The following is a 24,955-nucleotide window of genomic DNA, read 5'->3' on the forward strand; positions in this document are numbered from 1 at the left end:
GGAGAACCGGCGACAGGCCCAGCAAAAGCCTCAGAGTCTGGCTTGGTCCTAGGCTGCCTGTCCTTATCCTTGTGTTTTTTATGCATGGCAGTCATCGGCTGCTCCGACAGCATGATAAAATTAAATTTCCTACCAAAGTAATGTCGTGCAAAGTCAAAACGGCGTTTGATGGTTCGTTTATTAAACCTAGCACAAAACCGACAACCTGTGACGTCGTGGTCTGGGCCTAAGCAAGCAATACAATAAGAATGGAAGTCCTTATGAGGTATTTGCTTCCCACAAGAAATGCAATTGTTAACTTTTTCTGACATCGGACTGAGGCAAGAAAAGGTTCCCCAATGGGGTACTTCGCTTTACTGAAGACTTCGGACTGAAATTCGATTTGAAAATATCAGGTGTCGGCCGACGGGCACTTGCGAACTGCTTCTGGCACTGCACTGCAAGAAAGACTGAAGAAAATGGCGTCAGATGCCTCTTGTATACCCCTGGCGCACTGACATCAAGGAAGAAGCGACAGCAACCGACGCTGGACCAATACTTTGGAACTCAGGCCGAATGCAGGACCGCTTGACGGCAGGATAACCCAAGTGTGATGACTGCAGCAAGGTAACACGATGAACATCTGATAATGCAAGTAGCCTGCTTTGAAGCGTAGGTATCTTCTGCAAGACTCCCTGATTGGGATATGCAGGTAAGCCTCTTAAATCTAGAGTTGGCAACCAGGCATCCTTGTCTAGCATAGGAAGTAACTGAAGAGTCAGCATCTTGAATTTTGGAATGTCCAGATAGGTGTTTAGAGTAGACAGGTCCATAACTGGATGCCATGATTTGTCTTTTCTGGATACCAGGAAAAGTCTGGAATAAAAACCTTGTCCCTTTTCCTCTTCTGGTACTAGTTGAATAGCCCCCATGTTTAGGAGGGAATGTACTTGTTTCTGAGCCTCTGCCCACTGATTTGGGGCAGGTTTGGTCACCCGTTTGGAGTTGGCAGCGTGTGGAAATGAAATCTGTATCCCTGGGACACTATTTAAAACCCATTTGTCCTGGGTTATAAGTTGCCAGTTTTGTGCATGAAGTGCCAGTTTTCCCCCCAAAGGGGCGGCTAAAAGGTAAGTGTTTGGTGATTGTAGAGGGAAGTCATTGAGACGGTTTACCATAGGGAGGTGCCTTGTTGTTTCCAGATTTGGAGGTGGAGGCACCCCATTGTTTTGTTCTAAAAGTTCCTTGTGACTGAAACCTGGAGCCTTTGGAATGTCTTGATTTGACTTGAGCGGCTCTCAAGGGGACTGGAAGGGACCAGTTCTTAGTTGGCCAGTGCCTACTAAATCTTGGAGGTTGCACTTGTACGAAATCTTTCACAGTTTGCACAGATTTAGCTTCATCTTCCATCTTTAACACTTCTTCAGCCTGATTACCAAAGAGACGGTCCTGTTGTAAAGGAGCATCCAACAATTTTGCTTTAACATGGTCAGGCAGAGTTCGCTCTGAGCAAAGCATGCCAAGCATGCCTTCTTAGCACAGATCCAGTTACAGCAGCCCATGCAAGAGGCCTCCAAGAGATCAAAACCACATTGCAAAGTATGTTTTTCAACTTGTTCAGCTGAATGTAATAAATCCTGCAAATCTTTATTTTCCACACAGTCAGAGATTATAATTTTCTGTAAGTAATCCCATGATATGCTGTTGATATTTAAGCATATGAAATTGACAGTTTAAAGCCTTGATTGCCAAGGTTGCAGACATGTAAACCTTCTTACCCCATCTATCCAGCGCCCAGGAATCTCTATCAGAAGGGGTAGGATTTTTAGCAGTAGAGTCCTTAATGTCCTTGGGACCCTGAGAAATGGTTTCAGGATCAGCAATAGGATTTTTGAAAAGGAATTTGTGTGAGTCAGGAACCCTGTAGTATCTGTATGGCTTAGAAGGAGCTGGAGGCAGAGAATCAGGAGTCATACTAGATTCTGAAAAAACATCAACAATGTCTAGAACAGGAGGTATAGGGAAGTCCTATGCTGCGGAAGAAGAAAATCCCGAAGTCTCTTTAGATTCAGAGAAATCTTGACTTTCCCAGTGGAAATGTTCCCTTAAGGTATGTAAAGTTTCCCCAAAAGAAAAATCCTCGGGGGGGGAGAAGCAGAAGGAATGGAATCTTCTGCATCAGAGTCCTCATAAGTAAGAATAAACTAATCCTGTTCATTAGGAGAGTCAGAAGAAACAGAATCTTGTTCAGAAGATTCATAATCAATGTCTTGCCTAGGCCTCTTAGGAGGGGGTTTGGGCTACCCCTGATCAGAGTAATTAAATAGTCAGCCATTTTGAACATTTGTGTTTTTTAGGCATAGGGGCCTGCAAATGTGGCCCAGGCATCGTTTTTTTTAGACACAGATTTAGATATTTTGGCCTTAGTTTTGAAGATGGCGTCGGTATAACATACAAATCTGTAGGCCTGAAAACACCCTCAGAAGCCAGTGCCTGCACAGCGGCTCCAGACCCATCTAAGGTAGACACATCCACGGGTTCCATAAATGAAGCATCTCGCGGCATAACGGACTCCGAATGGGTCTCAGTAGAGGCCTGCGAATCAGACGTAGGGGGTATTAGGGGCTGCGAAAGCACCTCACTGAGTACTGGCGAACTGGTGACTGGCTTAGAAGCGTCGTAGTCAGTTTTGGACCTCGACGGTCTGTCTTTTTCTTTGCGTTTTTTTAGGTATTCCGGTAGTCGGATTGCTAACAGACGACATTTCTGGATAATTAAATCTTGAGCCAAAATATTTAGAAGCAAAAATATACAGACGTTTAATTGTGCGCTGATTAAATTTAGCACAAAACCGACAGCAAGGCACGTTGTGGTCAGCCTAGGCAAGGAATACAGTACAAATGAAAATCCTTATGAGGTATTTGCTTCCCCACAAGTAATGCAATTATTAACTTTTACTGACATCGGTAAGGAGTGAGAGAAAGTTTCCCCAATGGGGTACTTAGCTTTTAGTTGAAGACTTCGGTTCTGAAACTCAAAAATGAAAATTTCAGGAGACGGCCAACCGGCACTTGCGAACTGCTTCTGCTTCGGGCACCGCGCGGCAAGAAAGACTGATGTAACGGCATCTGCTGCAAATTTTATACCCCTGACAACCTGACGTCATGGAAAAAGGGACAGCAACCAACGCAGGACCCAAGACTTTGTTAATCAGGCCGACTGAGGGCACCCTGCCAGCAGATTACCCAAATGTAATGACTGCAACAGTGAAACACGAAGAACATCCTGGTGGTTTTGGAATGTCTGGGTTTGGCTGGAGTGGCTCTGGAAGGAGCTGGAAAGGACCAGTTCTTAGAATGCCAGTGCCTACTAAATCTAGGAGGCTGTACTTGTAAGAAATCTTTCACAGTTTGCAAAGATTTAGCTTTATCTTCCATCTTTTTTAGAACTTCTTCAGCCTTATTGCCAAAGAGACGGTCCTGCTCCAAAGGAGCATCCAACAGTTTTGCTTTAACATGATCAGGCAGAGATTGCTCCTTAAGCCAAGTATGCCTTCTAAGCACAGACCCAGTAACAGCAGCCTGCAAGAGGCCTCCAAAGAATCAAAACCACATTGCAAAGTATGTTTTCCAACTTGTTCAGCTGAATGCAATAAATCCTGTAAATCTTTATTTTCCACACGGTCAGAAATCAACATCATTTTCTGTTTAAGCAGTCCCATGATATGCTGTTGATATTTTAGCATAAGGAATTGACAGTTTAAAGCCCTGATTGCTAAGGTTGCAGAAGTATAAACCTTTTACCCCATCTATTCAGTACTCTGGAGTCTCTATCTGAAGGGGTAGGATTTTTAGCAATAGAAGCCTTAACGCCCTTGGGCCCCTGAGAAATGGTTTCAGGGTCTGAAACAGGATTTTTGAAAAGGAATTTGTGGGACTCAGGAACCCTGTAGTACCTGTCTGGTTTACTAGGAGCTGGAGGCAAGGAATCAGGGGCTATACTGGATTCAGAAAACACATCAACAATGTCTAGTACAGGAGGTATAGCCAAAGGCCTATGCTGAGGAAGGAGGAAATCCCCAAGCCTCTTTTTGGATTCAGAAAAATCCTGACTTTCCCAGTGGAAATGCTCCCTTAAGGTATGTAAAGTTTCCCCAAAAGAGAAATCCTCGGGGAGAAGCAGAGGGAATGGAATCCTCTGCAGCAGAGTCCTCATAAGTAGGGATGGACAAATCCAGATCATTAGAAGAGTCGGAAGAAACAGAGTACTGTTCAGAAGATTCACAGTCAAATTCAACCCTAGGCCTCTTAGAAGGGGGGGTTGACTACCCCTGATTAGAGTAATTAAATCTTCAGCCATTTTGTTAATTTGTCTTTTAGGCATAGAGGCCTGAACATGTGGCCTGGGCATCGTTTTTTTTTAGACATAGATAGAGATTTAGGCCTTTGTATTGATGTTGGAGTCGGTTTAATATGAAAGTCTGTAGGCCTGAATACAGCCTCAGAAGCCGGTACCTGCACAGCGGCTCCGGACTCATCCAAGGTAGAGACATCCGCAGGTTCCATATGTGAAGCATCTAGTGGCATACTGGACTCCGAATGGGTTTCAGTAGAGGCCTGCGAATTAGCAGCTGCAGGTATCAGGGGCTGCGAAAGCGCCTTACTGAGTACAGGTGAACTGGTGACTGGCTTAGGAGAAACGTCGTCGGCAGTTTTGGACCTCAATGGCCTGTCTCTGTCTTTTTCTTTTCATTTTTGCAGTATTCTGGTAGTCGGATGGCTAACCAACGTTATTTCTGGATAATGAAACCGAGAACCGAAATATTTAGAAGCAAAAATGTACCAACGACGGATAGTGTGCCGATTAAATAAAGCACAAAACCGACAGCAAGGTACGTCGTGGTCAGTGCCTAGGCAAGGACTCCAGTACAAATGAAAATCCTTATGAGGTATTTGCTTCCCACAAGTAATACAATTATTAACTTTTACTGACATCGGTAAGGAGCAAGAAAAAGTTTCCCAACAGGGTACTCAACTTTTAGTTGAAGACTTCGGTTCTGAAACTCGAAAATGAAAATTTCAGGAATCGGCCAACTGGCAGTTGCGAACTGCTTCTGCTTCAGGCACCGCGTGGCAAGAAAGACTGATGTAATGGCGTCGGCTGCATGTTTTATACCCCCTGATGACCTGACGTCATGGAATAAGAGACAGCAACCGACGCATGACCCAAGACTTCATTGATCAGGCCGACTGACGGCAACCTGCCAGCAGATTACCCAAATGTAATGTCTGCAACAGTGAAACACGAAGATGATCCACCACAACTGAAACTGACTGGGCAGATGAAAGATGTGGGTCCATCAGCCCTTGGAGAATGGTCCTATAGCAAAACTGGTCTTAGACCTAGAGAAGGAATCTAGCTTGTAGTGCTTTGGAAAGGTACGTAAAGACAACAAAGATGCTGGTTCTGTAATACTCCTAGAATCTGACCCTTTCAAAAATTATTGTAGTGGGTATTACAAAAAATAACAGCATGAGACAAGTATTTAGAATGTAACACGGGTTGCCTTTTCTTCTTACCTTCACAAGAAATGGAGTAACTGATCAGAGATCTTGAAAGTTTTAGTTCTGCAACATCCGAGTTGTCTGTGAATATCCAGAGTATGAAGTATTCTTTCTTCCAGATTTTAAGTTCTGGAAAGACAAGGAGATAGTTTGGCTCTACGTAAAATCTGAAACCGCTTTAGGCATAAATGAAGGATAAGTTAAGGAAATCAGAGGCATGCTTTGATTGAGGAGTGTGTCAGGCCAGCTTTTAGAAACTCATACTAAAAAGACAAGATAATGGAAGCACCTGTCTGTATAGGTCCAATTTATGAGCATGACACAAGACAGAAAATATTTTCCATGTAGCTATTTAATATTTCTGGGTAGCAGGCTTCCCTGCCTTAAGCAGAACCTGAAACACATCCTTAAAAGTAGGTGTCTGTAGGAAGCCAGGATTCCATCATGCATGGTGTCATGTTGAGCGATGACAGGTTGGGGTGAAGTATTCAGCCCTTCTGTTATGCAAGTCCACTGTGTGAGGTAGTCTGTGATGATGACCCCTAGCTAAGTGATACAGATGGGGTAACCAATACTTTCTTAGCCAAAAGGGAGTTGCCATTAAGATCTTTTGTTCGTCTCTCTGGATCTTTAGTAAGACCTTTGGGAGAAGTGGAAGTGGAGGGCAAAGCACAGGAGAACCTCCCTAAAGGGTAGTATGTCTGTTCTTCATGCCTGAGGACTAGGAGTTCTGGTGCTAAAGAGGGAAGATTTGCTGTGGATGGAGGCAAACAGATTATCTGTGGGATATCCCATTTGTGGACTCTAAGAAGACACCTTTGTTCAGCATAAGCTTGCAACTGCCTTCCCTTGATCAGCACAGAAAGTCTGCTAGGACATTGTTCTGTGACAGGATACAAACACCTTGAAGGGCCAAGGCTTGCTTCTGTGGCCTGATCCCCCGCAACAAGACCTAGTCCACATAGCTGATAGGATCTGGTCCTCCCTGTGTCATGTATTACACAACTGTTATGAGTAAGCCAAGAACCTCAGAAATTTCCTGAAGGAAGGGTGTACTGGAATGTGGAGGTAGGCATCCTTTAGATGCAATGTCACCAGAAAGGCTTATAGAAGTATGAAGGGCAAGTTTTTGGAGAGCGTGCATCTTAAACAGGAGGACCTTGAGAAAAATGTTGAGAGTGGACAGATCCAAAACAGGTCTCATTTATCCTCCTTTTCTTAGAACAAGGAAATGTCTAATAGAACCCTATTCCCAAATACTGGCATACAACAGCTTCAATTGCATCTTGTCAAGTAAAATTTGAATGATGGGACACAGTAACTGACTGAGTTGGAGGAGAGATGCCATTGGACGGAGGGATTCATTACGTAACCAGGTCAAATAATGGAGAGACCCCATTTGTCTATGGTAAGGAGCTGCTAATTTCCCACTGAATAAGTGCGTCTTCTGGACAAGAGGAGAATAAAGGGGAGGCAGGCCTCCGAGATTTAGAACCCCTGACTGTTTGGCTTGGAATCTTTTCCTACATATTTTCTTGGCCTTAATGGGGGGGGGGGGGGGGGCTGGACTCCCTGCAGACAAAGGACGTGGGCTTTGCAGGGTAGTTTCTCTGGTATCTGGTAAACACAATACGGAACATCTGTCTGCAATCCATCATTCTCCCTCTGTTTTTGCAAGGTGTTAAACAAGCTGGCTACATCAGGGTAAAATTAAAAATCCCTATTCAAGGGAGAATCTAGAAGCTTGGCTTTAATGTCCTCAAGGAGGGACTGACAGCATAGCCATGCATACCTTATAACAGAACCTGTAGCAGCTGCTCTCGAGGAAGTCTCCACAGAGTCATAGCTGCATTTTAATACAATGTCTAGCCACTTGTAAAGCCTGAACCACCACTGACATGGCCTGGTGCCCACTGTCTGTTCATTCCACAGACACCAAAGTGTTTTTCAAATTCCTCAAAATAGACAGTAAACATTTAGTCATTTGGGTCTGACACTTCAGAGCACTGCAGGCTATTGTGGGAGACACGCAACTTCTTTCCCAATCAATCCTTTGCTGTCTATCTGAGGGAAGGGCATTAGCAGTAGAGGTAGGCGTTTAGAAAGCTTGTCTGTAGCCATGGAAAATGTGGAAAGATCTGCTAATGGATTCTTGCACAGAAACTTAACTTCAGGCACTTTATAACGTCTATCAGGCCTTTTAGGGACTGGTAGCGGAGTCCCAGAAGCACTGGCACTAGATGCAAAGGCATTGAGAAAAGCCTCTGGAACAGGAGCAGGAGTGCCTAGTTTTAAGAAAAAAAGATAAGAATTTTTTTTTTTTTTTTTGCTACTCATCAGAAATACGTTTTGATTCCCATTCAAAATGTCCCATCATGTTAGATTTCCCCCCAAAAGAAGCTTCAACAGGGGAGGCGGGGAAAGGGAATCTTCAGTGGCCACCTGGCCCATAGAATGGATATGAAAAGACTAGGTCCAGGAGTGCTAATCAGAATCTGAGCTTGCCTCATCATCCAAATGTCTCTCTCGGGGTATGGTGTGTGTAACAGCAGATGATGCAAAAGAGTGTGGCTCAAGTGCCATTAAGGCCTTTAACATGACCGGGGAGGGGGGGGGGGGGTCCACTCCCTTCTTGGACAACTAAGGGTAGAAAATGTTTAGCTTGCTGTTTTTTTTTCTTTTTAGTTGTGGCATCCACTGTCATAAGTAGTAGAGGTTCGGAATCCTGACGTGCCTTGAGTGACAGCTGCAGGTGCATCTGCAGTTAACTCCTATTGATGCCTTTAGGAGTCAAATATTGCTTGTTGATATTTGCATTAATAATTCCAAAACCATGCTATGTACAAAGTGTTAAAAGATTTCATCTTAAACCTTACACAATAGCAAACTCAAGCTACATTATTTGACCTCTGTCTAGTGCAGATAGAGATATTATCTGTTTTTATATTAATATAAATATAATTTTCACATTTTTCTAAACATCTCAAAAACCAAGTAACAGAACTCCTTAGCCTTATATGAAAGCTCTCACCTAGATAAATAAAATGTTGCTGACAGTATGAATGTAGCTTGAATGGTTGCTAGGATATTATAAGCCGTTTACAAAATATTACAAAACATAACAGTTACTGTGTTTACTGACTTACAAAATTCATTTTAAATCTAGAACCTAAAGAATAGTACCACTATAATTAGAAGTTATGTACTCACCATAACGTTCCATCTGAGTAGGTGTATTCATTTGTCTGCAACCTGTGGGTTATGGATCCGATATCGGATCCGAACCGGCATGGTTTACCAGCTATGGATCCAAGCTGTCAGCTCCTCCCCTCACCCATAATGCCCTGCTCTACCCTCATGACCTCAGATCGAGTTTGCCAAAAGCAATAACACCCTGAAAAGGGTAACAGAACATATGCAGGAAACTGAAAGGCCAGGGGGATAGGAGGGCGGGATGGTTGCAGACAAATGAATACACCTACTCAGATGGAACGTTATGGTGAGTACACAACTTCTAAATCTGAAGTAGGAGATTCATTTGTCTGCAACCTGTGGGACAGAGTCCCCAGCTACCTGAATCTTGGGCGCCATCATGGAAGGATATTCCGGAGCACCGCGGAGCCAAAGGATGCTCTACCCCTAGATGCAAGATCCAACTTGTAGTGGGAAATAAAAGTATGAGATGAAGCCCACGTGGCTGCTGCACAAATATCATCTAGAGGAATCCTAGCCTTAAAGGCTGCCGAGGTAGAGACTGACCGGGTTGAATGGGCGTGTACACCCTCCGGTGCGGGCCTTCCTGAAGCTTGATAAGCCAATAAGATACATTGTGAAATCCAGCGAGACAGTGAGACGTTATAAATTGGCTTGCCCAAATTAAATTTAGCAAAGGAAATGAACAACTGGTCGGATTGCCTATGACCAGCCATCCTGTTTAGATAAAATCTAAGTTGCCTGTGAACATCTAAGGTGTGAAGCTTGTATTCACCTTTGTTTTCATATTTAGGAAAGAAAACAGGGAGGTTAATGGATTGATTAATGTTTGCTTCAGAAGCTACTTTAGGAAGAAAGGACGGGTTGGTCCTGAGGTAAACACGGTCCGGATGAAAGACCAAGTAAGGAGGTTTAGCTGATAATGCTTGGAGCTCTGAAACTCTCTTGGCCGAAGTAATGGCTACTAAGAAGGCAGTCTTGAACGACAAGAATTTGAGATCTACCGTAGCCGCCGGTTCGAAGGGGGGGCGGTCAAGGCCTGGAGAACTAAGGAAAGGTCCCAGGGAGGAACCGCTTGTTTTACAGGGGGCCTGAGAAGGAAAGTACCTTTAAGGAAAATTTTACACAACTTGGCCGACATGAGTGGATTGGAGTCATGACCAATGTGATAATGTGAAATTGCCGCAAGTTGTACTTTGACCGTGGAACTGCTGGCACCATCGTTAAAAAGAGTGGTTAAGAAATCAAGCACTAAAGGGAGAGGTACTGTGAAGGGATTTAGGCCTTGCCGCTCCGCCCACAAAGAAAACAGTTTCCACTTGCTACGGTAGACTTTCCTAGTGGATGGTTTATGAGCTGCCACCAGGATCGCCTTAACAGGGGACGAAATACCGGGAGTCCTGATCAAGAGTGGAACTGGAGCAGCCAAGCGGTCAGCTTCAGGTTGTCCAGGTTCGGAGGAGATAAGCGGGATGGATGAGATATCAGATCCGGAATGGGATCTAGAATCCAAGGAGGATTCACAGAGTGAGACCTTAGGAAGGGGAACCAGATCTGTCGAGGCCAAAACGGAGCAATGAGAATCATTCTGCACCCCAACCGAGAGGCTTTCTGAAGTACTTGAAGCATCAGAGGCAAGGGGGGATAAGCATAAAGAAGACCGGGTGGCCAAGCATGCACCAGAGCGTCTCTTGGGGAACCTCCTGGAGGAGGTATCAGAGCGAAAAAACTGTCGCACTTGGTGTTTGAGGGAGAGGCAAAAAGATCGCAAGAAGGAGTTCCCCACCGTGCGAATATGCGTTCCGCTACTTGAGTATTGAGAGACCACTCGTAAGGGGTGAGAATGGTGCGACTGAGCTTGTCCGCCAGGATGTTGGACCGACCCGGAATGTGCGTTGCTATGAGAAAGCGGTTGGTGGAGATTGCCCATTCCTAAACTCTCATGGCTTCGCGACAAAGAGGATAAGACCTGGTTCCTCCTTGCTTGTTGATATACCAGACAACCGACATGTTGTCCGATTGAATCGCAATTGTTCCCAAGGGAAGAAAGGCCTGAAGTGCTAGCAACGCTAAGAGCACTGCTCTCATCTCTAGAACGTTGATATGCAGTAAGGTCTCTGAATCGTTCCACGTGCCTTGGACGGTCCGGCCTGCAAAATGCCCCCCCCCCCCCCACCACCCGAGGCAGGAGGCGTCCGTGGTCACCGTGGCGAGAGGGAGAGAAGCACAAAATGGGCGGCCTCCGTGGAGATCTGGAGAGTGAAGCCACCACAGGAGGGACCGCTTGCAAGCCTTGCTGATCGCAATGGGATGATGCATAGGAAGAGCAAGGTACGACCACTGTACTAGGAGTGTCCATTGGAGGATGCGCATATTGAACCTGGCGAGAGGAAGAAGTGCTATAGCAGACGCCATGGACCCTAGAGCCCTCAGGACCAACTCCGCCGGAACTGAGCTTGAGTGGAGAATGGCCCGCACCTGGAGCTGCAGATTTTGAACTCTATCCGCAGTGAGGAAGGCTTTTAAACTCCTTGTGTCTAACCTGGCACCTATAAAATCAATGAACTGGGTGGGTGCTAGGTTGGATTTTTTTGTATTTACAGTGATGCCCAGACTGGGAGCAAGATGGAGAAAGGAGTCTCGCGCCAATAGTAGTAGATGCCTTGTTGGGGCGGTAAGGAGCCAGTCGTCCAGGTAGGGAAAGACCTGCACCCCCTGAAGCCTCAGGTGGGCCGCTACCACTGCTAGTACTTTGGTGAACACCCTGGGGCTGTGGTGAGACCAAAGGGAAGGACCCGGAACTGGTAGTGACTGGCTCCCAGCCGGAAGCGGAGAAACCTCCTGGAGCGCCTGTCCATTAGTATATGGTAGTACGCATCCTTGAGGTCTATGGAGCACATCCAGTGATTTTCTCCCAGAAGGGGGAGAATAGATTGCAGAGTGACCATTCTGAACTTCTCCTTGGGAACTGCCAGGTTCAAGAGAGAAAGGTCTAAAATTGGTCTTAGATCCCCCGTTTTTTGGCACTAAAAGAACCTGGAGTAGAACCCTGATCCGATCTGGTCTGGGGGGACGGGCTGGATGGCTCTTTTCTTTAGCAGATGGCCAATTTCTGCCAAAGCGGCCTCCCGTTGACCGGGTGGAACGTCGGGGAGGGACTTCAATTTTGGCAAGTGACGAAAGGGAATACGGTATCCTCTGGATATGATCTGGAGAACCCAGCGGTCTGATGTTATGGACTCCCATGCCGCTAGGTGCTCCGAACGTCCCCGACTGCCTCCAGAGTGGAGCAGCTGGGCAACCCCTCAGGGTTGCTGCGCGGGCCGTTCAGAGAAGGGTTCTCTGGACCCGAAGTTCCTGGGAGCCCCTCTGCCTCTAGGGCGGCGTCCTCAATGTCCTCCTCTGCCACAGAAGGACTGGTTGTCCGGAGCAGGCTGGGATTGCTGCGACTTCCGGAACCACATCTTCTTCTGACCCTTTTGGTTCCTAGAATAGGGCCTCTGGGGTGCAGAGAAGCGGATTCCGACGGCAGACAGTGTCTTCCCGTCCTTCTCGCTCTGGGTCAAAGTGTCGCGAACAGTTTTGCCAAAGAGGGCAGAACCATCAAAGGGGGCGTTCGCAAATGACGCTTTGAAGGGCTCTGAGAAATCGCAATGACGGAGCCAGGCCTGACGTCGAGTAACTAGACCTGCCCCTGCGGCTCTAGCGGCGCCTTCCGTAGCATGGGAGAGTAGCTGCACAGAGGTATTGGTAACGGACCTGAGAGTGGCCATGCGGGTGGAGTGCAGCACTTTGTCCTCCTCCGACATGGACTCTGGGGGAGATGCAGCGTATTCTTTAATAAGATCGCGCTGCATCCTAATCACATGTGCCAGGTAGTTCAACGCCCTTACCGAGAAGGTCGCTGAACTAAACGTCCGCTTCCCCAAGCGGTCCATCATCCGAGACTCCTTGCTCGGGGGATGGACTGAGGGACTCTCCTGAGCAAGTTCCCTCTTGGTGGCCGCCGTCAACATGGCATCTACCGGAGGCCCCTTACTCCAATGGGCACGGTCAGCCGGGGGACTGAGTATCCGGTCGGGCCTTTTAGGGATTGGTTCCACGGTGTCCGGTTCCTTCCACGCCCTGGTGGTAATGAGGTCCACCAGGGGGTCGGCAGGAGGGGACACCCAAGAGGTAGACGGGCCCGCTTCAAATGCCTCCAAGAACACGGACTCGTCCGTGGAAGACTTGGGGGCAGACCACCCCCCCCCCCTTATGAGGAGCATTTCCATGATGTCTCCAAATGAGACATCCTCGGGGGGTGACCGTGGGGAGCCTTCCCCTTCCTCCAAATCCGTGTCTTCCGTGAGAGACTCGGGGGAGTCAATGTGCCTCCTTTGCACGTATGCTTGTGAGGAACATCCTCTGGGGGCTGTCAGAGGACTCCTCGCAAGCAGTAACCTGTTCCAGGGGAACAGCTTGGGGCACAGGAGCGGGCTGTCCCAAGGGCCGGATGGTGGAAGCCTGACCCAGTGCAGAGGGAGCGCGGGACGGAGCCGAAACAAGTGCCGGGGGTCCGGAGACCCTCAACAGGGCCCTCTCCACTACATCAAAAGCCGAAGGGGAGCCGACCTCGACCAAAGGATCCGACAATCGGCTCCCTCGGATATGAGAGTGGATCGGAGCCGGCGCCCGGCGCCGGATCCGGCGACAGTGCGCCCGACAAAGACGGGCGCCAAGGAGCACTGATCCCCGGATCCGGCTCGGATCCAGGCTCCGAGAGGTCGGATCCGATGCACTCGAGGGCAGGGTCGGATCCGAAGTACCAAGTACTATCGGCGCAGACCCACCCCGCCCGGCTGCTCGGCTCCAACTGCTCCGAACCCGGGTAGCGGGTCGGACAAGGAGCAATTGGCTTGAAAAAGGGGGTCGAGCTCCCCCCCAGAGGGAGGGGAGGCAATAGCACTCCCATCTGCATCTGGGCCTGGATGAACCTTCTCATCATCCGGTCCAGATCAGCGTCCGACAGGCTATAAGTTGATCTCGACGAGGCTACCGAGGTAGGCCTTGAGTGCCTCCTCGATAGCCTCGACGGAGATCGGGTCTCCTCCTCCTCAGGTCCCGGTGAAAAACAAGCTGGAGACCGGAGCCGAGGAGGGGGAGAGCCAGCAGACAAGGAGGCCGGGGGAGAAGCCCGCTTGGCTGGCGGGGCCGAAACAGAGGTCTCGGCCCGCCGCTTATGGTGCTTCTCCCTCCGGTCCTTCTTCCTAGCTTCCCTCTCCTCCGAACCACTTAAGGGAGGTTGAGTCCCAGGAGGAGGAGGGGGAGCCGGAGAGGGGACAACCGTGGTAACGGTTACCCCCGAAGGAGCGGAGGCCGGAGCCGAGTCTGGCGGCAAGAGACCCGCCAAAACAAGCTTGGACCTCCGCTCCTTCAATGCCCTGGGGTTGAACCCTGCACAAATGGAACATCCAGATGTGAGGTGTTCAACCCCCAGGCATCTAAACACACCGAGTGTGGCCATCAGCTGGGGAAATCTTATGGCCACACTCGGAGCACTTAGAAAAAATAACTTTGGGCTGCTCAGACATCCTAAAAGCAGACAAAGTTACTAGAACTATTAAAAGTAAAGTAACAAAAAAAACACTCACAGGCCCAAAACACACACTACGCTACCAGCGAGGGGAGGGATCTTAAAAATAAGTTTTAAACACTAAAAAACTAATAATCTAAGAGGGAAACCTACACTTTCACACAACTTTAACAAAAAATTTTAAAATTTAAGCACTTTAGATACTACAAATATCACTTAGCTGGAGAGCTGGAAAAACACAATCTGGTCACCATGCGCGGCAAACGAGATCTGAGGTCATGAGGGTAGAGCAGGGCATTATGGGTGAGGGGAGGAGCTGAGAGCTTGGATCCATAGCTGGTAAACCATGCCAGTTCGGATCCGATATCGGATCCATAACCCACAGGTTGCAGACAAATGAATCTCCTACTTCAGATAAATAGTTTGTGCTGAAGGGCTTGTCATCTATGCTTCTTTCATAGCCCCTATAGTTCCTACAGATATGAACATTTGTTTGACATGTGAGGATGTAATTTTATTGTCAAAAGGCTTAGGCTCTGCCCATTGGAAGTGACAGTGCAAAATTCCTGAGTGCCACTGGAGTGAATGTGTTATGAGACCCTAGTACTTCCTCTAAAACTAAAACTGGGGGACACCTTTAGGTACTTTGGAAATTATATAGGGTTCCCCCTTCACACCAGCATTGGCATCAGTTATTTTGGACGTGCACACATCAGATGGCTACTGGCCTCAGGCAGGGTCGGGGTTGTGGGCATATAAGAAGTCACTAGGTGTACCACAGGTTCAGAGACCTCAGCAGTTATGCCAGAGTCTCACTGGCAGGCACAATGTCAGGCTAAGGCAGGATGTCAAGAGTGGAATGGTTCACCATCTTACCCTGGGTGAGGCACTGGGTTTCCAAGTGAGCACTGAGGGAAGAAATTTGCGTCTAAGATTTTAGGTACAAATAACTGGCAAATCATACAATTCTTCTAATCATGATCTGTGCCTAAACAGAAAAGGCACTGGAAGTGGAGATCCTTGTAGGGAATCTACCTATCACAGTTGCACCTTTCCCCCTTGTAGCTGACATCTAATAAACCAACACCAATATTACTAAGAAAAACAAGGAAGGTTCCCCAACAGGGCACTCATCTGAACTAGAAGGCCAACATTATCAATGACCATGCGTAAAACAGAGGTGAGTCTCCTCTGTTTGGACTGGCGGAGAGACAGTCTGAGGCTTTACGCTCGTACATCTGCTTATGTACCCTTATGCCCACGGGCTTAAGTTATATGTTGGACATGTGGTTCTATGGAACGTTTTAACTTTGGTACCCTGGCCAGATATCCAAGTCACCTGGTGAAACAACCGCTTGGAATACTGCAACTGAGATCTAAGAAGGACATGCAGTGTTGTCTGGGCCACAAAAGTGCAAAAAGAATCATTCTAGGTCTCTCCGCACTTAACTTGTGCAGCACTCCAAGAAGTAACAGGTACGGTACGGAAAAGGAGAGGGGATTCACTTTATGAGATTAAAAGCATTCAACCTTCATGCCTTCCCCACACAGAAACTTTGCAAAAAAATTTGGGAGTACCAATAGTCTTTTGAGACGCATGTACCATCATCACAGCAGAACACCATGCTATCGACTCAAGAGTCCTTTCTAAACCTAGCCACGCTTTCCAACAAAATTTGATAGGAACTGATTCTCAAGGGTTTTGTGGGGATGTATATATATTTAGGCATGTGTGACAGCATTTACAAGCTTGCTCTCTAACCAAGACACAGGTGGCAGACGAGGGATATATTTACTGTTCCCATCTAGTGGCCAATGTCGCACTTGAACAAGTGCAGGGATGAACTCTGTTTCACATGGATGGGAAGCCTTTTCTAGGGAAGGACCTCAGAAACATGTACCTATCACTCCAGCATATATTAATCATGTTGCAAGCGAGGTTTAGGTCCCTGGTTTGGGTGTTCCTGATGCTAAATGCTTTACAGTTGTGCAACAAGTAGCATCAAGAACACCTGACACAAGGTCCTAAATTTCTGTTTTAAACATAACTAGGACATGCAATGTTAACATGCAGGCTTACATGGCTAATTTATACAGTAGGTATGAGCAAGTTCCCTTCTACTTGTTTAAGTACCACATGACTACTATGGTGGTGTGGTCAACAAAGCTCCTGGCTTCTTAAGGGTCTTGAAGGCTTTGAGAATCACGATCACAGCTAATTTCTCACACCACCAGTCTGTGGTCTTCAGTTATGTGCAAGTCCAGTCTTTTCAATGTGCCTGTACTTGTGTTCTGATTTTGTGTGCGTGTTTCTCTCTCTCTCCAAGAGGGCAGACCTAAAAGGCTATCCCCTACATTTGCTTGACTTGAAAGCCAGCAAACTCTCCCTGAATGCAAGGTAGGATCGGCAGCACCTTCATTAGCAGATATGAATACTGCATCCATTTTTTTTTTTTTTCAGGTACCACTAAATTTTTCACATATGGAATTCCTGCCAGGGACAAGATGCCAAGATCTCAAGGGATTTGGGAAAATTTACTGTAATGGCCGGTCTCAAGAGTGGTGAAATGAAAAGTTCCCTATAAAAAAATAACCTTTTGGGTGGCAAAAAAGACCTTTAAGACAGCATTCAGGGAGACACTTGCAAACAACTCAGATGAGCTGGCTATTAAACCCGACCTGCCGAGATTCAGGGAGAACACCAACTTAGAAATGGCTGAGGCTAAACTGAACTTTCCCTTACAGCTCTGCCCTGGACTGGGCATGTCACCCAGATATGGATGCCCTTTGTCTTAAGGAATGCCACTGATGGGGCATTTTCTTTACATGGCCAGATCTTAGGAAGAGTGGAAAACCCTAACGTGGAACTGCAAGTTCCTTGTCTTGATCTTGTGCTCTCTACATATAAAGGGGCTGCAAATAGACATCTCTGAGGCAGTGTGAGACCATGAATGCTCTGAGCATCATTACAAGGAGGAGAGACTGCACGGTAGCACTTCAAAACACCAGCACCATTAAGAGATTTAAATTTTGAAAGATCTAGAAAAGGCCACTTCAACTGATCTTTTCAGGGATTAGAGAGTCTGGAATAAACCCCCATCCCAATGTTTTTCCAGGGGAACCCTTTCTAAATCTTGCTACGGCAGAAAGTGGTTGAGGCAGGCAAGTTTCACCCCATCTGATCCGCTGGGATTGGAGGCATCCCCATGAAAAGAGGGAAGGTCCAGAATTCAAGTTTGCAACCTGAAAAGACAGAAGTCCAAGACCTGTCCAAAGTACTTTTCATCTACTCTTTCCCTGAGAAGGGACCTTCAAGAGTAAACCTAGATAACTGGATGGCCAGCCTCAGATTATCTTCTGGTCTACCCTGTCTTGTCCTCCTTGAAGCTAGAGGGGAAATTTTGAGTAGGGATTTTTGGCTTGGCTTGAAATGGTCTGCAAACAGATTACCTAGTACTTAGCTATGAACCTACCAAACAGACACAGGACTGCAATTGCCCTACTCATTAAAAAAAAAAAAAAAAAATTGATTTTTTGGCAGAATATACCAGCTTAGTTTAATAGCTAAATATATCACCTCCACCCCAAACATCCAATTATACCTCCACATTGACTTTAGAAAAAGAAAATAAAAGCTGTCAATTTTTTTAATAAAATACTGCTGCAGAAACCTGATGTGTACTATGAACATAAAATTCAAACATATTTACATCATCCAACTTGTACTTTGAGAGATCTCCATCGTCATCCTCATCATCTTCTTCCCCTTCAGATTCTTTCGCTACTTCATCTCCTAGAATGGACTTTGGCTCTCCACTCATTCCACGAAACTTTTTCTTTTTGCGACCAAACTTGTAGCAGAAAAGAAAACAAACTGATTACTTTTGTCAAAAAGTCATCTTTGGTATCAACTAAATTCTGATGCTAGGACTCTGTCATAAGAATGACAAAATCTGAACCACAATACTGGAAGCTTCCCAACAAATACATTACATCCAACACATAAGCTTTTTAACTGTTCAAATTAGATATTTCATTTTTGTTGCTTCTGCCGGGGTGCTGGCTTCTGCTGCTCACATCACTACATTAAACATTTACAAGCATAAAAACACTACAGTTCTGTAAACAATTTACTAGTTACAAACAGTTGAGTAGCTCAGTGTTGCAGTACAAAGTCTTGGGGACTTCCTGATGTGCAAAAGCCTACAGCCAGCCCAAATATTTTTTTTTTTACCATCCCCCAAGCTGAGTGTCATCCTCAGTCATCTAATATTATTATGTCGGTGGTACAAGAGGGATGTCTGTTGGCACCAGTCCTCAGGTCCTTCTTGCTTGTGGTTCAAAGGTCCTTGGGTGGAGCACGATCTGCCCAACTAACTCTATTGAAGCACAGAGCTCATGTTAAGAAGTAGGAGAGGAATGGTGGTAGGGATGACAAAAGAGGAGAGGGTCCCACCCCAACCCTAAGGTCGAGAAAAAATGAATCAAGAGAGGGGAAAAGAGGGAGGGAAAGGGCACTGCAACATTTATCTACTCAAACGTTTACAACAGTAAGTCATCTAATGTAACTGTACTATGTTCACAATAATCTATGTTGCAGAAATAAGTCTTGGGAAGATTCAGAAAGCTTCTTTACTGGAGAGGTTGGAAGGATGCTGTCCTGGGACAGCATGTTGTGCAGGATGGCAGAGATAAACCCTGCCTTAGCTCTGGATATGGCCTCAAGATTGTAGGGTTTGGTGAGTGTGTGTACAGAGGACCTGGTGGCCATTTCAAAAAATTGTCTGAATAAGGGTTCCTTTTAGGAAAGCACTAGTCATACCTTTGGTCCTAGTGGAGTGGGCTCTAACCTTGCCTGGGGGCTTGTGCTTGCTATGCTGTAAATAAGAGAAGAGGATGCAGGTAGCAATCCATTTAGAGATGGCTTGCCTACTGGTACAACTTTTATTCCTCACCAATAAACATGGCTAAAGCTGTAAGTTCTGCCTGGAAAATGTGTTTGGTAGAGGCAGAATCTTAGACTCCTCCATTCTCTGATCATGCACAACTTTCTCCCTTGTTTTGAGGATTTGGGAAAAACACATGAAGTTGGATGGGAGAGAATGGCATAATGGTTAAGATCTTTGCCTCTTAAGCACAAGATTTGATTCTGATCTAGGGTATTAGCTACACTTAAAATGTCTCTTCATCGCAGTTAGCCTCATATCAACTTATTACCCCATCAAACTACAAACCTGTCAAAAAAAACGTTAAGGTCAATTACCTCAAACTAAGTGACATCTTATTAAACTTCCAAGCCCCTCCAAACCTGCATGACACTAAAGCTTACTACCAGCTGTACACAAAAGCACTGCACAACCACATTAACAGCTACATAGTGGAGGGAATACCTGCCTGAGTCAAACCTATGACCACTGGCAAAAATAAACCACCCTGGTGGACTCCTAGCATAAACAGGTTATTCAACAATAGGAAAAAAATCCTTCCTAAGCCAAGGTTATAGATAACAGTGCTAAGACTCTCACCATTCTAAACAGATTAGACAGCTGGTCAAATCTGCCAAAGCAAACTACGAAGCAAACATAGCCCCCCAAGTGAAAGATGATCAATTTTTTTTTAATTATGTTCAGAACTTCAGGGGACATGCTCAGCAATGTGCCAAGTTAATCATGAATGGCAACACTTGCACCCAGCATGAAACTATAGCAAACCTGCTGGCTGACAAGCTCAGTACAAACTTCTCTATCCATTATCTCCTACCACACCCAAAGAAATACCCACATCCACCCCCCCCCCTTATCAGTCATTACTAGGAAACAGGTCCTTAATGCGCTAGCTAAAACCAAAAACATAGCCTCTATAGGTCCTGACAACATTCCAGGATGCTTCTTAAATAGCTTAAAATAGAATCTATCAGGGCGACTACAAACCTCCTTTAACCACACCCTCCAAACAGGCTTTGTCTCAGAGGAACAGAGGACTACACCAGTCAACCCTCTGCATAAGAGGGACCCATGAACTGACCCAGGGAACTACAGACCCATAAGCTTGACCAGTCTTATCTGTAAGGCCATGGAAAGAATCATGGACCAGATAAATAACTACACAGGAACTCTCCAAAAACTGGATGCAGCATTCTCTGATCCAGCCCTGATGAAAATGTTGCATATTCGCAAGAAAAATAATACAAGGGTTATGCATTCCATGGACGTAAACCTCATTTGTGTCTAACAGAACCTGATGGAGAGAGAGAGATTTGTATCCCAAAGGCTGCCTCGTCAATGAAATAAACTTCCCATCTTTGTAAAACAAAGCCTGTCCCTAGCTCTCTTCAAAAATAATTTGGATAAATGGATAGGGATCTGTAAATTCACTCCTGGTGTACTTCCCATGTCTCTTTATGGAGAGATGCAATCTGTAAAATGACTCAGGGCTCCAACAGCAAAGGACCCACTACCCACTACTATTCTCCAGATATGGGATGGGATAGTAAGATATAATATTGCCATATCATGGGCATTATTGGCTAGGCTTGTAAAGGCTCTTGTGCCATTAGCCTAGTAATCGCCTATGAACCTTTGATTCAAACAAATCTGATACCATCACAGACATGAACAAGGGCTTTGTTCTCAGGATAACTCTTTTTATGAAAAATCAAGAAATGCTACATGCATATCAGCACTTGTAACTCGGATATGTCTTGCTGAAGTTAATGCTAGCAGCAGGGCTGTTTTCCATGACAGCAGTTTGAGACGGGCTGAGGCTAAAGGTTCAAAACATAAGCGAACTTTTTCCAGCGCACAGTTAAAATCCCAGGGGGAACTAGTCCTCTTCTGGGTTCTCCAAGATGTGGTACCCCTTTTAGGAACTGTTTCACGTGAAGGTGAGCACAGACTGGAGGGGACATGGGCAGTCTAAGCATGGACTTTGACACAAAGAAAAAAAAAAAAAAAAAAAAGACAACTCTTGTTTGTACAGTAGAGAGAGAACTTGAGTAACTGTTGCAATGTTGCTTGACTTTGTGTAACCTATTAGCTTTTCACCAAACTAAGAAACTTTTCCATTTAGCCACAAAGGAGTTCCAAGTAGTGGGTTTCTTATTTCTATCAGGACAACTAGGACATCCTGGGAAGAAGACTGCCTTAAAAAGACTCAAAGTCAATCATCCAAGTTTTTTAAGTTGAGGGTTTTTAGGTTCAATGACAGGTGGTAAAGTCTTTTTTTTCCCTTGCTGACTGCCAGGAGGAGGAAAACCAGTGTTGCCCAGTTCAGTACGGTGTGTAATAACCTGGCTGAGGGTATCAGTGGAAAGGCAAAAAGGACATCAGTCCATTTGAAAGAGAAAGTGTCCACTCTCTACATCCCTCTGAGAAGTCCATGAGCTCAATTTGCTGAATTGCCGGTTTACTAGTGAAGCAAAACGGTCTCTTTCTGGCACAACCTAGTTGCGTCAGACAAAGCAAAACCATTTGTTTAAAAAATAAATAAAAATTGATTTTCCTGAGTCTAGGAGGGTGTTTAGCGACTCTGCTATCTGATAATCCTGCCATGGTGTGTGTGTGTGTGTGTGTGTGTGTGTGTGTGTGTGTGTGTGTGTGTGTGTGTGTGTGTATAACCCCTACTTGTGCCACAAGCCAAAGTTCCACAGCCAGTGTGCATAAGGGTTAGGAACATGCCCCTCCCCAACTCCATTTTTTTTCTATACGACACATTACTGTGGTGTGGTCTTAGAATCTTTATTGGTACTGTAGTCAACTTTCCTTAAAAAGCTTTTAATGCTAGAATCACTGTCACAATCACTTTTGCACTAATATGCTGTTTTATCTGTAGTCTGTCCCAGATCACCTGAGCAGGCCCAAATGCACCCTCCAGGCTAGGTCGGACCTGTCTGCTGTCAGGGTCTGCACACTCTCTAAGAGTATGAAGGGCGCTCCTAGGTTGCTTCTGACACTGTCCTCCCACTTTCTTCTTTGCCTATCGGAACTGCTGGTGCTGTGACCAACAGTTCTTGAGGGATCATCGGATCTTTCTCATGTGAAGTTCTGCCAATGGAATGAATTGAATACAAGAAGCCATGTACCTAGTAGTCTCTGGAATTTCCTCACAGTAGTTGTTGGTTTGCTGCTGAGGTTTCTAAGACCGAGAGGAGATTATGTCATCGAGAAGAAATGCCTTTTGTAGAAAGTACAGTTGTGTACACATACCATAAATGTAGATGTTCGAGTGTATTAACTGTTGCAGTCATAACACTTGGGATATCTCCCTGCAGGTATCCCTCAGTCGGCCTGAAAACCAGAGTCTTAGTATTTCTGCGTCGGATGCTGTCGCTTCTTCTATGACGGCAGGTCGTCAGGGGTATAAAACAGGCAGCCGATGCCATTACATCAGTTTTTCTTGCCCCAAATGTAGGGAGCTAGTATTTGGTGGGGAACACCAGTAAAAAATAAATACCGGTGCCCTTAGGAATAGCCATAGAGAGGAGACGTAGATAGATAGAGAAAACCAGGGGGCTGGAGGGAGGGAAAAGTACAGTTGTGTACACTTACCATAAATGTAGATGTTTGAGTCTATTCACTGTTGCAGTCATTACATTTGGGTAATCCGCTGGCAGGCTGCCCTCAGACGGCCTGAATAACAAAGTCTTGGGTCCTGCGTCGGTTGCAGTCTCTTCTTCCATGACGTCAAGTCGTCAGGGGTATAAAACATGCAGCCGACACCATTTTAATCAGTTTTTCTTGCCCCAGATGTCAGGTGCCCCCCCCAAATGGGGGGCAAAAAAATATATTGGACTTTGACGGTGGAGGACCTGGCACCTTGATCAAATAAGTGTGACAAAAACTCTAATACAGCTGGTATTGGGGCTGTAAAGGGATCCAAATGTCTGCGTTCCGCCCAGATCGAAAAACGTTTCCATTTGCTCTTATAGACCTTTCTGGTAGAAGGTTTATGAGCGGCTACTAAAATAGCTTTAACGGAGGAGGAGATACCGGGAGTCCTAGCTATGACTGGAACTGGATCAACCAAGCTGTGAGCTTGAGATTGTCCAGGTTTGGAGTTGTCAACTCCAGTGGGTGAGAAATCAGATCCGGAGTGGGATCCAAAATCCATGGAGGATTGACGAGATGAGACCATAGACAAGGGAACCATGTTTGACGAGGCCAGAATGGGTTTATGAGGATCACTCTGCTCCCCAACCGACGAGCTTTCTGCAAGAATTTTACCATGAGGAGGAGAAGTGGATAAGGATAAAGTAGACCGGATGGCCAAACATGGACTAGTGTGTCTCTGGGGGATTCCCCTGGTGGGGGAAGTAGAGCGAAGTACTCGCTGCACTTTGCGTTTGAAGGTGAAGCGAAAAGATCGCAGCAAGGTTGACCCCACTTGAGGAAGATCTGCTTCGCTACTCTTGGGTTCAGAGACCACTTGTAAGGTGAGAGGATGGTTCGACTCAGCTTGTCTGCAAAAATGTTGGACCGACCCGGAATGTGCGTTGCTATGAGAAAGCGGTTGGTGGCGATCACCCATTCCCAAACTCTCATGGCCTCTCGACACAGTGGATAGGATCTGGTTCCCCCCTGTTTGTTGATAAACCAGACGACTGACATGTTGTCTGACTGAATCACAATTGTCCCTAAGGGAAGAAAGGCCTGGAGTGCTTGCAACGCTAAAAGCACCGCCCTCATCTCTAAGGCACTGATGTGCAATAAAGGTCTCTGATTGTGTCCACGTGCCTTGGACGGTTCTGCCCATGCAGTGCCCCCCCACCCGTGGCGAGAAGCGTCCGTGGTCACTGTGGCTTAGGGTGGGGTCATAGAAAAGGGGCACCCTTCCTGGAGATCCGAGGATTGGATCCATCAGAGTAGGGACCTCCTGCAAACCTTGCTGAGGGGGACAGCTGTACTTAGCAGATGTTGCAGGATGGACCATTGGACCTGCAAGGTCCACTGCAGGACCCTCATGTTTAGACGAGCTAGTGGTGAAAGATTGATGGCAGCCACCATGGAACCTAGTGCCCTCAGGACCAATTCCGCTGGGGGAGCCGGGGATTGTAAGAGGGCCATCACATGGAATGTCAAAGTTCGAAGCCTGTTCGGAGTTAGGAAAGCCCTCAACAGGTTTGCATCTAGCCTGGCCCCTATGAAATCTAAGGTATGAGTTGGTTGAAGGGAGGATTTCTTCAGATTGATTGAAATTCCCTGATGAAACGCCAAGTGAATGAAGTAATTCCTGGCTGAGCAGAGTAGATGCCTGGTGGGGGCGGTCAGTCGCCTAGGTACGGAAAGACCTGTATTCCCTGAAGCCTCAGATGGGCCGCTACAACTGCCATCACTTTGGTGAACACCCTGGGGGCTGTGGTGAGACCAAAGGGAAGGACCCTGAACTGATAGAGACTGGCCCCAAGCCGGAAGCGGAGAAACCTTCTGGATAGTCTGTCCATCAAAATGTGGTAGTACGCATCCTTGAGGTCTATAGAGCACATCCAGTCGTTCTCCTGTAGGAGTGGGAGAATGGATTGAATGGTGACCATCCGGAACTTTTCTTTGGTAACCGACAGGTTCAGAGTGGACAGGTCGAGGATCGGTCTCAAGTCCCCCATCTTTTTTGGCACCAAAAAGAACCTGGA

At 46.3% G+C, this 24,955-nt stretch overlaps 1 protein-coding gene across 1 annotated transcript in view; it reads right to left on the reverse strand.

The window, feature by feature from the left end:
- Positions 1 to 24,955, reverse strand: part of ZRANB2 (zinc finger RANBP2-type containing 2) — a gene marked incomplete in the record, with an annotated part of 1,076,861 nt that overhangs the window by 509,141 nt on the left and 542,765 nt on the right. Inside the window, 1 exon segment of the mRNA XM_044085816.1 lies at positions 18,042 to 18,182. Coding sequence (XP_043941751.1) covers positions 18,042 to 18,182 — 141 coding nt within the window.

Source organism: Protopterus annectens, chromosome 10.part0 (assembly GCF_019279795.1).
Source record: "Protopterus annectens isolate FY-2018-M chromosome 10.part0, PAN1.0, whole genome shotgun sequence".
NCBI lineage: Eukaryota > Metazoa > Chordata > Ceratodontiformes > Protopteridae > Protopterus > Protopterus annectens.